The 14,566-nt window shown below is 41.8% G+C and overlaps 1 protein-coding gene across 2 annotated transcripts in view; it reads right to left on the bottom strand.

Annotated features, from left to right (window-relative positions):
* Positions 1 to 14,566, bottom strand: part of kuz (zinc-dependent metalloprotease kuz) — a 51,307-nt gene that overhangs the window by 24,310 nt on the left and 12,431 nt on the right. For both annotated transcript variants that reach the window (XM_075691980.1, XM_075691981.1), the window contains exons 2-7: positions 11,601 to 11,742; positions 10,246 to 10,367; positions 9,438 to 9,700; positions 6,562 to 6,906; positions 2,601 to 2,796; positions 1,557 to 1,741 (exon numbers count right to left, since the gene is read on the bottom strand). In XM_075691980.1, coding sequence (XP_075548095.1) covers positions 1,557 to 1,741; positions 2,601 to 2,796; positions 6,562 to 6,906; positions 9,438 to 9,700; positions 10,246 to 10,367; positions 11,601 to 11,742 — 1,253 coding nt within the window. The remainder of the gene's footprint in view (positions 1 to 1,556; positions 1,742 to 2,600; positions 2,797 to 6,561; positions 6,907 to 9,437; positions 9,701 to 10,245; positions 10,368 to 11,600; positions 11,743 to 14,566) is intronic.

Here is a 14,566-nt window from a genome sequence, read left to right as displayed (position 1 = left end):
GCAGGCAGATTGCAGCGAGCGAATTTCTAGACCGGCTTCCCAAAAGTCAGATTTTTTAAATCGTTTTAAAAGCTTGTAATTACACCTCTTCTGAAGATTACGTACGACAGGTCTTGAGTACTTTTAATGACCATGGTAAAGGCCTGGCTTTTACCCATGAACTTCCGCAAAATGGCGAGATACATTTTATAGATCTCAGGCTGAGGATAATTAAGGGACACACCTGTTGGGCGTATTTCCAACGTGCAAAGAAAAAGCTTTTGCCCTATGAATCATCTCATTCAAAGACCGTGAAAAGAGCACTTGCATCGCTCTGCGTGGAGTCGGCGCTTCAAAAGTCGTGCGGGATGTGCTTTTTAGTTTTGAGAATAAGGTTCGCAAGCTTTTGACTGCAGGCTTCCCTTGCTCGGTCCTTGTAGCAGTCACTGAAACCCTCCTCAAGAAATTTGGTCCCCGACAAATGAAGGCTGTACCTGAATGCGTGAAGACCAAACCTGAGGTGATGCCTTACATTCATAAAGTTTCACACAACCTCAAAAAAGTGGCCAGCAGGCACAACATGCTGCTTGATTTTCTGCGCCAAACGAGTTGGCGAAGCTGTGCCCCCGCATCTGCGGTGAAGGTCAGCGCGGTTACAAAAAGCAGCATGATGTCTTCGTCAGGTGTGCCCTAGGAGTGGTATACTTTATACCTCTGTCTTGCGGCAAGTGCTATATCGAGCAGACGGGGCATTGCCTCAATGACCACTTACGGGAACACTCTCAAAACTTAACAAAACAAGACGAACTTGCGAATTTAGTTTCGCATGTGATGGTTTGCAAGTGCGTGCCACGGTTCAAAGAAGCAAAGGTTCTGGGCAGAAGTGCAAGCGCTAAAGCTAGAGTTTTGCTAGAAGCATTCCACATACAAAAAAAGGCGTGTCTGTGCATCAGCGATGTTTCAATAAATTTGTACTCGACTGACCGCACACTTCTGGAGAGATTTGAAAAGCCGTAACATATGACATTTCATCAATTGGTCATGTGTTCACTTCTTGCTGTTTGGGTGTTTTATCATTTCACTTTCCATGACTGTTTGCGATAAAGAAGGCTGGCGCAGTTCGGTTGTGTGCATGTGTTGTGATTGTCTTAAATATTGAACACTTTTCAAAAATAAACCAGTCAGCAGCGTTCCCTCGTCATCGTGTTGCCTTTTCACCGTGTGTTTGTCCCTTTTAGCGATATCATCAGTTTTAAAGAATGCATCACCAACTAGCCCAGCACCAAGTTTTATTGAAGTGGGCGATCTCACGCTATTTCAGTTAAGTAGTACTACCATTTAGTACGTACTTTTTCCAAGCTCCGGCCGACTACGGTTTAACAAGGCTTCACTGTAATGTGAAGTTTGTAGTAATGAGATTTCACTGCACCACCGTTTAGTGCATAGATCTACCACGTTCCTGCCCGGTACATATTAATGAGGTTCAATTGTAGATAGGACTGTAACAACAACAAACAATGAAGGCATTTGTCAAGAAAGCCAGAGCTTCGATAGTTTTAACATTGCAGGGCACTCACAGGTGAGCCAAAGTTGTGGCCAATCTCATGGGCAAATGTGATCTCTGACACCTTGAGCGGGATCTTGGCATTGTGATTGAGGAATGTTATGATGCCCGTGTTGAGACTGCGTTTGACATTCTCCGACTTTCCATTGATGTTCTCAGAGTATGTCTTGTACTTCTCACAGATTCCGCCAGATGCACCTACAAATAGAGCAAAGTAGCAGGTGTCAACCGAATCAACAAAAAGGGTTCCACACTAAGTCCCACATTAGTATTGAAGAAGTCTCACAGCCTTTGAAAAGTGGATATGTGAAAAAATTTTTAAAAAGAAGAAATCAGCCATAGCCATATTCCTTTGGCTGCTATGTTACAGTCACATTTGACCCTTTCAAGCAAAATGGTTATTGCCAGAAAGTGACGATTTTGTAACTTTATAGATTTGCCCTATCGTAGTTTTTTTTTTTGTTGCCATCAACTCGCAATATTTTTGAACCTTATCTCCCAATTCTTTTATCTTCCACAGCAACACTAAAAGCCCTGCCTAAGAACATTCTTTGCTAGCTTGACAACAATCACGGTGCCTGTCATGCAACTGAATGCCAAGGTAGTGTGGAAGATGCTGAAAAATATTATAAGGAGCAGTGCGAGCATGCACAAGTTTCAATGCTGGCCTCTATTTGATGAAAGAAATGCTCTTTTGCAGGGTTTCACAAGGGAACCAATCTAGCGTGAACCATTTCAGCGTGGAGGGTATACGAATGATGACCGCGATTCTGGTGTCAGCAGACTGCGCTAGACAGTTATTGCAGTCAGCAGCAATTTTCCTCCCATTCCTTTTCCTTTATCTAATTATTGAAATAAACAACCAGTTATTACTACTACAAGAGAACTGCCTCGTATCTTCATAGTTCTTAACAAACATATTTAGCAATGTTTTCTTTGTCTGGCTCCATTATGCACTAGTAATATTCAGGTTTTTCACTCAAATAAACTTCAATGCACCAACGTTACAAGTGCTTCACCGTATGTCAATGACAAAAAGGGGGATTTTAAAGCCTACCATTAACCGATGCCACCCAGGCCAGACCCAAGGTGCCATGCTGGAAATCACGGAAAGTCCACACATAGGCCAGGCAGAAGTCGTCGTGGTTGGACAGGGAGTTGAGGTTCAAGAAGTTGGATGCGTCCAGGTTGCCCGCACAAAACGCATTTGACCGACGGTGCCTTTCATCGTAACACGCTGAGCTGTCATTGATCTGCAAAGAATGGTCCACATTAATACAGAGAGTTAATCATAAATGACAAGTTGTTATTGACACTGCGAAGATATAATGAGCCTTAAGCATATGCAATATAGCTGCACAGACCCCAAATTTCAAATCAACTGCATGCATAAGGTGGGCTGTGCTAAGGTTGAGAAACATTACGTACTTAGCTGAGAAAGAGAAACATTATATAGCTAGGAAAATATTGCCGCTTGTTTCTTTAATGTAAAGGCAAGTTTAGTATTCACACAGAGAAAGCCCAAAAAAGATCCGAGGATACCCAAGTACTTCTTACGGGTTGCGAATGCAAAAGAAAGCATTAATGTACAATTGAACGGCGCTGAGCAGTTTGAGTTTTGCACTGCAGGTAGTGTACCACAGCTGTATGTGCTGCCCGAGAAAGCAAGCAGCAGCAGCCTGCAGTGCCAACACCGCATGCCACCGAGCCGGCGATGCCCTCTCCCTTCACGTAACACATGACCTGCTACTGCCGCAACAGGTGCACCTTTCACCCACTCTGCCAATGCCTCCTAGGTAGCAAAAGGCGTGTGCACTTCGATCCATGCTGCCTTGCCCAACTGCCACAGAATCTAATGGGGACGCTCCCGAGTAAGCTGCGATGATTTTGACGTCATCGCTTTCATCACGCTGGCCTTGACAATGGGTATTTCGGTTCAAGTAGCATGATGTCATAAAGGAGAGTGCACAGGCCTGCTATCGCTCTGCTCTATCGAGGGGCGGCTTGTGCCGAAAGCGAGGGTGACATGGCATCACGGCGATGCCCTCTACCCTCATGCAACACCTGGCACGTCACTGCAGCAGCAGGCGTTCCCTTTAGCCCGCTCTACTCCATTGAGGCTTGCTCGTGATGTCGCGTCGCAGCCAGTGGCAATGAGAGTTTAGGTGCCATTCCACTGCTACAGATAGACGTTGGCTTTTTTCATCCAAGTGGCTGTTTGACACTCTCGCATCAGCAATAAATCATATTTGGTCAGTAGTGTCACTGTTCCCACCATAGAGCAGTGCAGCGCGATTTTTCCACCAGACTTCTCGCACTCTCCATTGATTCCTCAACCCAGGCTCAAGAATCTGCTGCAATGTATTTTCTTCTCTCACACTGTGTATGTCTTCTATAGAACATGAAACATGTGGACACATGATAAAAGGCAACATGAAAGCAAAAAGAATGTTCCTGAATGTGCTCTACAGCTTTTCAAATAACAGTGCGAGACAGAAAGGAGCCGTTAGCAGTTAGAATTCCTGGGTAGTCTAATTCGTAAGTACTGAAAAAAATAAAAATGGTACATCGCTTGTGTATCCAGGGGTTGTATTCTCTGGCAATTACCTTCAAAGATAGTCTCACTTTCACAAGATGTTGCAAGACTTCGCATTGAACACATACGAAAGTGTGGCTGACAGCATTTCTGGCATTGTAGATCGAATACTTCTCATTCATATAAGCCGTACCACCTTCGATGTGTATTTTTTTTTTCAAGCTATCAAAAACATGATGCTGAAGATGAAGGCATCTTACTGGTGCTTCCCACCACTCGCTAAGCCACAATGCAGGCTTTTTTATGACTCACCTGCCCTACAGAATCCATTATTGCTTGCATGTATGACTCCTAGTCCTGCCCAGCAATGTGAAGCAGCTCTCTGTTGCACCAAATATGGCACTTTCAAAATTTACCGTATCTACTCGCATAATGATTGCACTTTCTTGTCAAAAAAAGAAAAAATTGACGCAAATTCAGCGTTGCGATCATTACGTGGGTTAAATTTCCAGCAAAAAGAAAAAAAAATTTTTTTTTCATCCCATGTTTGCTGTGGGATGACAACAGGTCAACAACTAGGCGGCTGCTGCTGTACGTAGTGCGGGACACCAAAACAAAAAATGGCGGCCAGCGGAGCAAGCCGAACGCACCGAACGCGATTACTCTTCTCGTGAGTACATTACATGTATTGAAACAGTTTCTTTCATATCAGTAATGAATAATATAGTTAATTTCGGCAAGTTTGTGGTAATAACATAGCCATGTCCACTTTGAGGGGACAGAAAATGATGGGCGAGCTTAGCTGCCAGTGACATAAAAACATGTGGCGGGCACGCTGCGGAAACTGCGGTATTTGTCTTCACTACTATCCTAATATGACACGTTTCCACTAAGGGTGGGTGAATATCTTAGCTGTGTTACAAGCATCGGCGTATGAATAGAGTGCACTTCTAACATCAGTGTAAACGTGGCTGCTATCGTTGCCGCCCGTGATTTGTTGCGTGCACACGAGTGCAGACGAGAAGAATCGAAAGGCGCCTTTTTTGTTGTTGACCACAACCATTTTAAAGCCTACACATAATAAAGGCATGTTTGGTTGTACCTTTTTTTTGTTTTGTCACGGAAGTGCGGAAAGCGATGAAAGGAATGAAATGGGGCATCTGCTTAAGAGTGTTTGGTGCGTGCAGACCGCTTGGTTTGTCCTCAAGAGTCGTTCGCGTAGCATTCGACAGATGGTAAGCGCGGTCATTATTAGCTAGACTTGGCACACGACATATGACTACGACAAGTTACAATCATTACACGGGAAATAAAAAAAAATTGAATTTTGACGCCAAAATTCAGGAGTGCGATCATTACACGAGTGCGATCATTATGCGAGTAAATACGATAATGTCATGATATAACAGAATCCGTCTGTTAAATTCTAACTGAGTTCTGGGAAATTCTGAAGTGTCATTCATGCTTTGTGAGCACATAAGCAACATTCTAAAGAAGGAAATTCAAACATAACTTTGATATTGTATTGCTGAAGACGAACCTCATCATAGTCAACACTGAAATAGTGAATCATTGGGCACTGTGAAGCAGACACGAGCACTAACCATGCTCGTGCTCATGGTTAGATGCGTTTTTGAAACGCAACAGTGACAGCAATGTCTGATGCTGTAAGAGTTAAAAGTGGAGAAATGTTTTGCTTAAGCACAGTCTTCGTAATTTACAAATCCTTTCAAACATTTGAATTGTGTGGCATGTAACAAAAATCCACACTTCTGCACCACCTAAAGAAGAGAGGCCATATTGCTGTGGCAAATGCGAGGCCACCAAGAGCAATGCGTTTTAAATGGTACCTTTTGAGGATAAGACTAATGAATTGGTTTTTGTGTGGTTCTGTACAGCGATTCCTTCGACTATGGTGGTTTCCTATTGCTTACTGCAAAATCAAACCTAAAACACACATTCTCGTTTCAGATGCTACTTCAATACGGTAATGCAGTTTGGCTGCACAAGGCAGACAGTACAGAGAGCTTTAGCTCCCATTTATATGTAATATTCTTTACAGACATACTAGCAGGTTATAGAAATCGCGGATGGCACTAACAACGCTGGTAGCAACATCTTGTGATGCTTTGTTTAGCAATACACCAAACAAATGTGCTATACGAGTGTTCTCGTCAAAGCAATGTAAAATAAAAGAGACTGCATATTGTTGATTTCGTCGCTGCTAACGCTTTATGCCGGCAAACAAGCTGAGTACAGTTCATTACTGCAATAACAGGTGTGCCTTCTCTGCATAGACTTTGCACCACCAATCCGACAGCTTGTATTTACGTGCCCAATAACCCAGCATTTTGTAAATGGTAATTAAAAATATGGACAAATTAAAACACTAGTAATAAGCCAGCATTTTATTAATGGTAATTATAAATACTGTACGGGCAAATTAAAACTCTCTAGTAATGCAGTCCTGTTCATCACGCACCCGTATCCTCTGCACAGCGAACTTGATATCCCGAATGCCATTGAAGTTTGTGCTTCGGTAGATGCGGCTGGCAGCCTCGACATGCTGGGCTATGAGAGACGAGATCTCCTCGCGTGCCTTGACAGGGTCCCTGCCCGTGCTTGTGATGTGGTCCCAGAGGAAGGTGTCCGTCTGCACAAACAGGTTGCAGACGCGTCTCTTGGGCAGATAGCTGGTCCCTCCTGTGCCCAGATGCAGGCTGCCTGCCGACCGCAAATACTTGGCCTGCGGTGCCTCCGAAAAATGGTGATGCCGCTCCTCACTTGGAGAGCGCACAGCACGCCTTGGCTTGCTCCAGCCACTTTCCTGTAAGCAGGTTTCGAGAAAGCATGAGCAGGTCGTTCTGATACGCATCCAAGGCACTAACTGCAATTAGGCCAGCGTCACTCCCACGACATGCACATGCACGCCCACACACATTGCAATGCCTTTAAAACACTACACCAAAACCTCGTTATAATAAAGCTGAAGTGGGAGCCAGAATTACTTTTTTATATCCATAACTTCATTACATCCGTTATTCAGGTACTGCAACATGAATCTAAATGGGGATTTCAAAGGAAATTTCACTTATTTCATTATATAGATTATTTTGTTATAACAAGGTTTGACTGTACACGCATGCCCAACCATTCCTTCCAAACAAGTGTGCAAGTTGCAAAGGGGAGGACACGAGGAGTTTAACATCCCAGTAGACTCTTTCCATAGTGCGATTCTTTGGTGTTGGCAACATTCTTTCCACATAGCCACCCTCTCGCTGCCTTTCTTTTATAAATCAAATGGTAAATAAACAAATTGGGCAGTTTCTTTCAAGCAACAAAGCACCAAAAGCCATAGCAAGGTTTAGCATTGCACTGAAAATGCTCAGATAGTGTTCTAAGAATATACGGGAGTGATATGTTGGCATGACACAGCATGTTAGGCAAGTGCTGCTATTTCTGCTGCACAGCAGAAATAGTACCCTGGTTGCTATTAGGTGTTCCACAACTCTGGCAGGATGAAGAGTTCCACCATCAGCACTGCAGTCCTCCCACCTCAATGTTGTGCAAGATGTGACCAAAAAAAAAGCATCAGTGTATGTAGCTAAAAATGTACTGTCTACTCCCCTCGCATTACAGTATGCACCACGGTGTGGTATGCACACTGCTGCTCAGTAGGAACGCTAATGTTTCTGCGCACAACGCTCATGTAAGCAGTGGAAGGGAGACCCCTGCCCTTGCTCAGCTGCAGAAATGAGCGAGCAAAGCGTGAGGGTGTGTGTACTTGGTTTCATTGTTTTTTGCACTGCACATTTTTGGAAACCTTCTAACCCTCCATGCACGGGGCAGGCATGGGTTCTCGATACTGCTAGGTCAGCAATAGTGGTGGCAGCACCAGCCCAAATGTGCTTTGATTGTCCACACCAACTACTATTGCAATAGAAGGCCAAAATGGCTGACTGGGCTGGATGAGCCTTCTTTGCGGTGCTAACCAATGAAAGAAACAACAGGTGGCGGGGGCAATAGACAAGGAAATGATGTTACACTCAAGTATACAGCAACCTTACAGGAGGTACCTAAATGGCCAACTCACTCTTCTTTCTAAAGAGCCAGGCTTATCTACAGGCACATTCTTTAGATACGGCTTATTTCCATAAACTGCCACTGTTAGTACACGAAGAAAGCAAATGCTGCTACCAAGAGAGCACGCTGTAGTGGGTCAACCTTTCACATGTGTCAAGGCCACTCACATTGCTTGAAGGATATCTCCAAAACAGAAGCCAGTCGGTGTCTTTAGATAATGAACTTTCATCCCTTTTGCTTATCAGTTGTGGTGACCCCCAAAGGAGCATGTTTTCTCACCTTAACTACTGCAATTTAGTATGGGCCACAACGACCAAAACAAACACAAATAAGGTTCTCGTACAGCAAAAGAAAATTGTTAGAATAATTGCCAATGTTTATAATACAGCTACCTCCAAGTATGCTTTTGAAGCCCATAACATTGTCTGGGTCAACCGTTTGTATCACTTTAAGTTGTTACAAAAAATGTATTTTTCAACGGCATCCATTGCCGATTTTTATTTGACTCTGGCATCTTTGGACATGCGTCATGCTAAAATACACACAAGAATTATTAATACATGGAATATACCATGTTTTTGCACTAATTATACATTACAAATGTTGTCTTGCAACCTGGCCCATGTTCTAAACATGTATAAACACACAATAGGATATACCAAAGCTGAGCTGTGGAAATATTTTGTTGAAATGTGATATTATGTCTTTCTTATGTTTTGCTTGATTATTCCTATTATTTAATTCTGAACATTTGTATGACCATTTGAGCATTTCTATTTTCAATTCTATTGTTTAAATTTTAAATTTAAATTCTATTGTTTTTAAAGATTATTAGACTCTTTATGTATAACTGGTGAATGTATTCTCTTTATTGACTGTAACTATTGTATGTGTGTGATTTCTGTACCACTCGTGCGCTACTGCTTGTAGGGGTTTTCTGGACATAGTCAAGCTGCTCATGCAGCTTATAGCCAGAAAACCCTCCAGCTAACCTGCAAAATAAAACTTGTACTTATACTTACTTATCATGAAAACCATTGCCAAAGAATACAAATGCTATTATGATGACAGCACTTTCTATCGTCAAGGTAAGACACTTGCTCTGCAACCTAGACAGGAGATTAAAATCCCAGGGTGGGCTTAAAACATTAATTGGCTCAGGGCTCAGAACACTGCCCAACATTGTCTCCCAGAATGTTGCACCGACAAATTATGGCTGGAAGGGCCCGGGCACATGGAAGAACAGCAGCAATGCAGAAACGGTAGACAACTCACAGCTGTGTCTGGCACAGCGCTGTTGGCAACTCTGTCCATCCACTGCCGCACGTCCTCCGTGATGCCACAGCCAGGCTGAGTAGTGTCATTCTCGTGGCCTGGAAGTTCAACATCATTGGCAGAATACATGATGGAGTGGTATGGTAGGTCTTCAGCAAAGTATTTGTTGGCCCGCTCTGCGTAGTAGTGGCCCTTTGTTGTCTCGATGCGTCCCTCAAAAACACCATCGTGTAGAGCCCCAAATACATGACTCGTTGGCTCCCCTGCAAGAGACAAAGAGCAAAGATTGTTAGTGAAGCGATAAAAGGGTTGTTACAATTCAACCTTGGAGTATTGCTCTGAATACCTGACTAGCACAAGAAAGCTAGACTGTTAACATTACTTGTAATTACTGCAGATGTCTTACGAAGTTGTTAACACTTTCAACATCTTACTAATATTTGTACACAGCTCCTGCTGGGTCACACTTTATGACATCTGCAAACTTTCTGCTTATCTGCTGCTGACTGTTCTCACACTGTTACAGTGCATAAAATGATGGTTGCCCAGCTGTAATTGTACTCTGCATTAGCTTTCTTAGCACTCAAACAGCCCCTAATTCCCTTTTCAAGAAGTGACATTTTTGCTCTGTTACAGGAAGATCCAGCACTGTCATTTATCATTAATCAAACTTCTTTCAGTATGGGTCCTTCATAGAGTTGGAAGATTTCAAAGTCGGTCTGCCCATCTGCGACGGGTGCAAGAACGTGCAAGCAAGTAATATGAAGGTCCAACAGAGACTGGAAAAGTCCTGAATGACCACACTCACCTACTAAATGCCCTGAGTAAATGTGTGACAGGTCTACGTCCAGCGGTCTCCTGTCGTGTGCTTCTATCACAAGGTCATTGCTGAATACTGATGCGTCACGTTTTAGCCTTAAATGAAAATGTCTGAAAAATCAAGCAATGCACACCACGTTAGTCAACAAGCAGTGCAGCTTCATAGGTTTCATAGCTCAAAAGACCACATGTACTGACAGGGAGAAAACAGGACCAGCATTGATCCTCTTCCGTACTTGTCTTTTAGTGCTATAAATCTACAAAACTTTATAACAAGGCCAAATATAAACCCTTGTTAAGAAGCACTTAATGTCCAAATCGCTGCCATAAATAAAATGGGTAGTGGTTGCAGAAGAAGAATAATCAAAGATTTATGCTTTTTACAAACATGAGTACCCTAGAGAGAGTGAGAACTATCCCTAAGTAAACATAAGACACTGACTACATGCACAAAGTATGCTGAAGAGTACTTGCAAATTCATAACAGATTTACATAACATCTCTAAAACATCTCTTAACAGATCTAAAACTTCTATAACAGATCTCCTTAAACGCAGTGGCTTCTCTTCGATTACAGAACAAAATCGTGTTTCCAGATTAAAATTCTTTTTTCAGCTAATGAATGGCCACTACCACACTGACACCTCGCACATCTTAACACCTTTAACTGGTTATGCTACCCATCATACACACTCCCTAGCAGTAACCCCATTAACACTGCATAACTACTTCAAGTACTCTTATTTTACAAGAATAGTTGATTTGAATAAACTTCCTGATGAAGTCGTAACGCTAAATTCTTTATCTCGTTTTCAGGCGCACCTGCATTCTTGACTCAACCGCAGATAGTTTATTTGCTCCTTTTTTCATGCGTTCTGTCCTTTTTGCCACGCTGAATTCAAGCGTCGGCATTATTGCTTGAACTGTATGTTTGTATGAATGTACTTGTATCTTCTGACCCTGCTACTGTAAAAGATTGCAGTATCTATAAATAAATATAGTATGAGCTCCCTTAGATGGTGCAAGGCAGATTACATGAGAGCGTTGCCCTGAATGTACGCAGTGATTGCCATGGCTCTCAAAGCTCTTTTCTAAAACTAACTTAAAATGTCTGAGAAACATTGCATATAACAGTAAACAGAAACTATGAACCAGTGGTAGACAATTTAAGCACTTAATACTTGCAAGCACATGATGATATACCTGATAGCTGCATGTAAAATACTACCAGCAGACATGCACTCGCATGCACAATCCTTCTGCAAACATGCTGGCAATGAAAAGTGCCTCCTAGAGGCATGAGATAGCATATATAAAATGTAGGGCTTCCCTAGCGGGCCCTACCTGTTATGTGCATAAAACTTGAGGTGGAGTGCTGTGTCATAGTCTTGGGGAGACCTTTTGATCCGCATGTGTCGTTCATGGACATCATTGTGATTGTATATCAAAGGCTCATAGTGTCGTACAAACCTATTAAGTCTTCTTGCTGCAAAGAGAACACAAACACTGTACAGAATAATCTCTTACTACCAACATAAGCATGCTTTCGTTCTATGACAGTCAGGCTACGAGGAAGCTCAGCCATCAAAACAGAAACTGGAAGATAAATATGGCACTGCCTTTTGTAAGCTATGGCCTTCCTGCTGTGAGGAGGAGAGGAAGGTCGTGAAATGCGTGTACCACGTGAACATTTTAAGACAATGCGAGTCTGCCAAAATCCCCTTCAGGTGCCAATTTAAACCCGTCCTTTGAAAATTTAGTTTCCCCTCATTTCTTGCATTTTCAGAATTGTAAGAAACACACAGCTACAGAACAGATTGAAAATTTTCAATCCATCAGTGATTTTTGTTAAGTTTACAGAATATGGACTTTATGCAAGAACTCTCTATGGGACTGACAAGAACGAGAACAAGTCTTTCATGTTTAGAATATTTGGAAAGCACCCATTTGAGCCACTTTAAAAATATCCCCGATGAAAAACTTTGTGAGAAACAATGGAAAAAGTGAACCTGCTATAAGACATACTGATACCAAGAGCAATCTGCCCAGCCACCTACCTTCCAGCTAATTTACCTAAAACACTCAACACATATTATTCAAACTTGCAGCACAAATAAAATAAAAAATGTATTAAAAATAATTATTTTGCTCTGTGCTTTGTGCCTTTGATGCACTATTTTAATGCGCATAGTTGTGCACAAAGTGCCTAGAGGGAATATTGGAGATTGGCATGAAACCAGCCACTTTGGAATAAAAGTAATCCAACTTTTCTGTGGATATGACAATATCACAAGCAAGTGTAGAAGTCTAAGTGAGGCTGTCTTAATGCTTGAACAGTTGGCACACTTTTGTGGCTTCGCACACATAGCACACTGAATGCATACCTGAGGGTACTGGCACCAAATTTTTAGTGAAAGACTTCTTGCTTTAATAAGCTACTGTCGATTTAGTAATCATGGTATGAAGTCCCAACAGCTGCAGTATACAACAAATAATTATACCGTTCTCTAATACACTCAGTTCAAAACAAAACTTGTACCAAGGCAAATTTTGCATTTATTCCTCTGACAGGTGATTGCTGCAAATATAGATATTATGCAGAATTGTCAACATATTTTCACACTCAGCACAACAAGTCAATGCTAAGGACTGTACTCTTTCTGAAAGCATGAGTGCTTGCTGTTGCCATTGGTAACAACAATTTTTTTGGGTTCAATGCCGTTTTAGGTAAAAATTCTGCTTTTCTGTTTAAAGAAGATTTTAACTGGCATTATATATAGCTGGACAAATATTGACTTTTCCGAATACAATTACAGGAAGCATTGAATATCGAATCAACCATAGAATAATAGTCGAATGAGATGCATATATTTACAGCAGGATTAGGTGCGAGGGACCGCTAGCAACTACAACAATAAATTCAGCTGTCAGAGAAAAAGGATCAGTTTCAAAGACAAGGTCTTCTTTGGAGACTTAACATCGATTTGGGGTTCCTGGAACTGGGTATCCGGATACTTTCATTTTCAACAAATTGGGCTATTTAATGCGTTCCAGAGCATGTAGCACAGTGAAAAGGGTATCACATTGAAGCTTGGAATGAAAAAGACGTACCAAGTTAGTGTAGAGCTATGTACAGGGCAGTAATAATGTATAATTAATGCAAGAAAGCTGAAATGAAACCCAGATACACTCACTCAAACAGCATACACCTAGAACCACAACCAGAAGTGCGGCTTTACTGGATGGAAAATACAGGGCCAATCCCAGACACAGTACAGTCTAAACAACAAACCACATGGTACACTAATGCACCTAAGAATACTGTCTTTCTTCGATGCCAACCGCTGTTGACTTGTCCTATATTCACAATGTCACTCGATGTCATTTACAAAATGCTCAAATAGCCTCTCAACATATTTAGAGCTTGGTTGAAAACAAGCTTTCCCAGAATTAATAGCTGTTGTATGACCAGCTTTCCGAAAATGGTAAATGAATGCTTGCCAAAAGAAGAGAAGTTGTGGGAGAGGGGGGATGTTACTGAAGGACCTGTGTGCCGTAAACACATCTGAACAGGTCCACTGCAAGGAAAACATCACTGGTTATAGTATAAAAAATAAAGATGCTAAATGACTAGACTTCCAAAAACACTACACGATGAACTACAAGCAAAAACCACGGTTGTCATGTACGCTTCTGCCAAGAAGCCAAAACCAAAGCTTGCATTACCCAATTTGTATCACCCTTTCTTTGAAGACATTTGTTAATATTTCATTTCTGATAATTTGTGATACTTCTTTAGTAGACCAAGAGCACTAGCAAGGTTTTACAGTAGGTTGTTGCAAAATATTTGGTTAGTTTTGAGTATTCGGAATACCAAATAGTTCCTTTTCAAACCTAAATAGTTATTGTGTAATATTTGAGTCATATTCAGAATGTCGAATATTTGGCCACCCCTTGCATTATACAATATCATGCATTTTACAACATTCCAGCCGACTTTCGTAAAATGTGCTAAAGTGCAAGAAGTCGTAGCGTGCTTTTGCAACCACTTAAGTCAAGTGCAACTTTAAAAAAATGTTAATTGATGGTAAACATAATGTGACAAACACTAACCCGTTACAGGCCTTTATGAGGGAAGACAAGTGGTCTGCCCCCTTGGTTTTGCTTCATGTATCACTTTTATTTCAATAAATAAATGACAGCTTCCTGATATCTTGCAGCAGACATAGAATGTGATTATGGTTTTGATCATCTGCTCAAACTATTATGAACATTAATGTGATTGGCAATAGGTCTCTTGCGAGAGGAAA

The sequence above is a fragment of the Dermacentor variabilis genome, chromosome 5 (genome assembly GCF_050947875.1).
Source record: "Dermacentor variabilis isolate Ectoservices chromosome 5, ASM5094787v1, whole genome shotgun sequence".
Taxonomy (NCBI): domain Eukaryota; kingdom Metazoa; phylum Arthropoda; class Arachnida; order Ixodida; family Ixodidae; genus Dermacentor; species Dermacentor variabilis.
The sequence above is the reverse complement of the archived record's forward strand: the minus strand, read 5'-3'. Positions and strand labels throughout refer to the sequence as shown.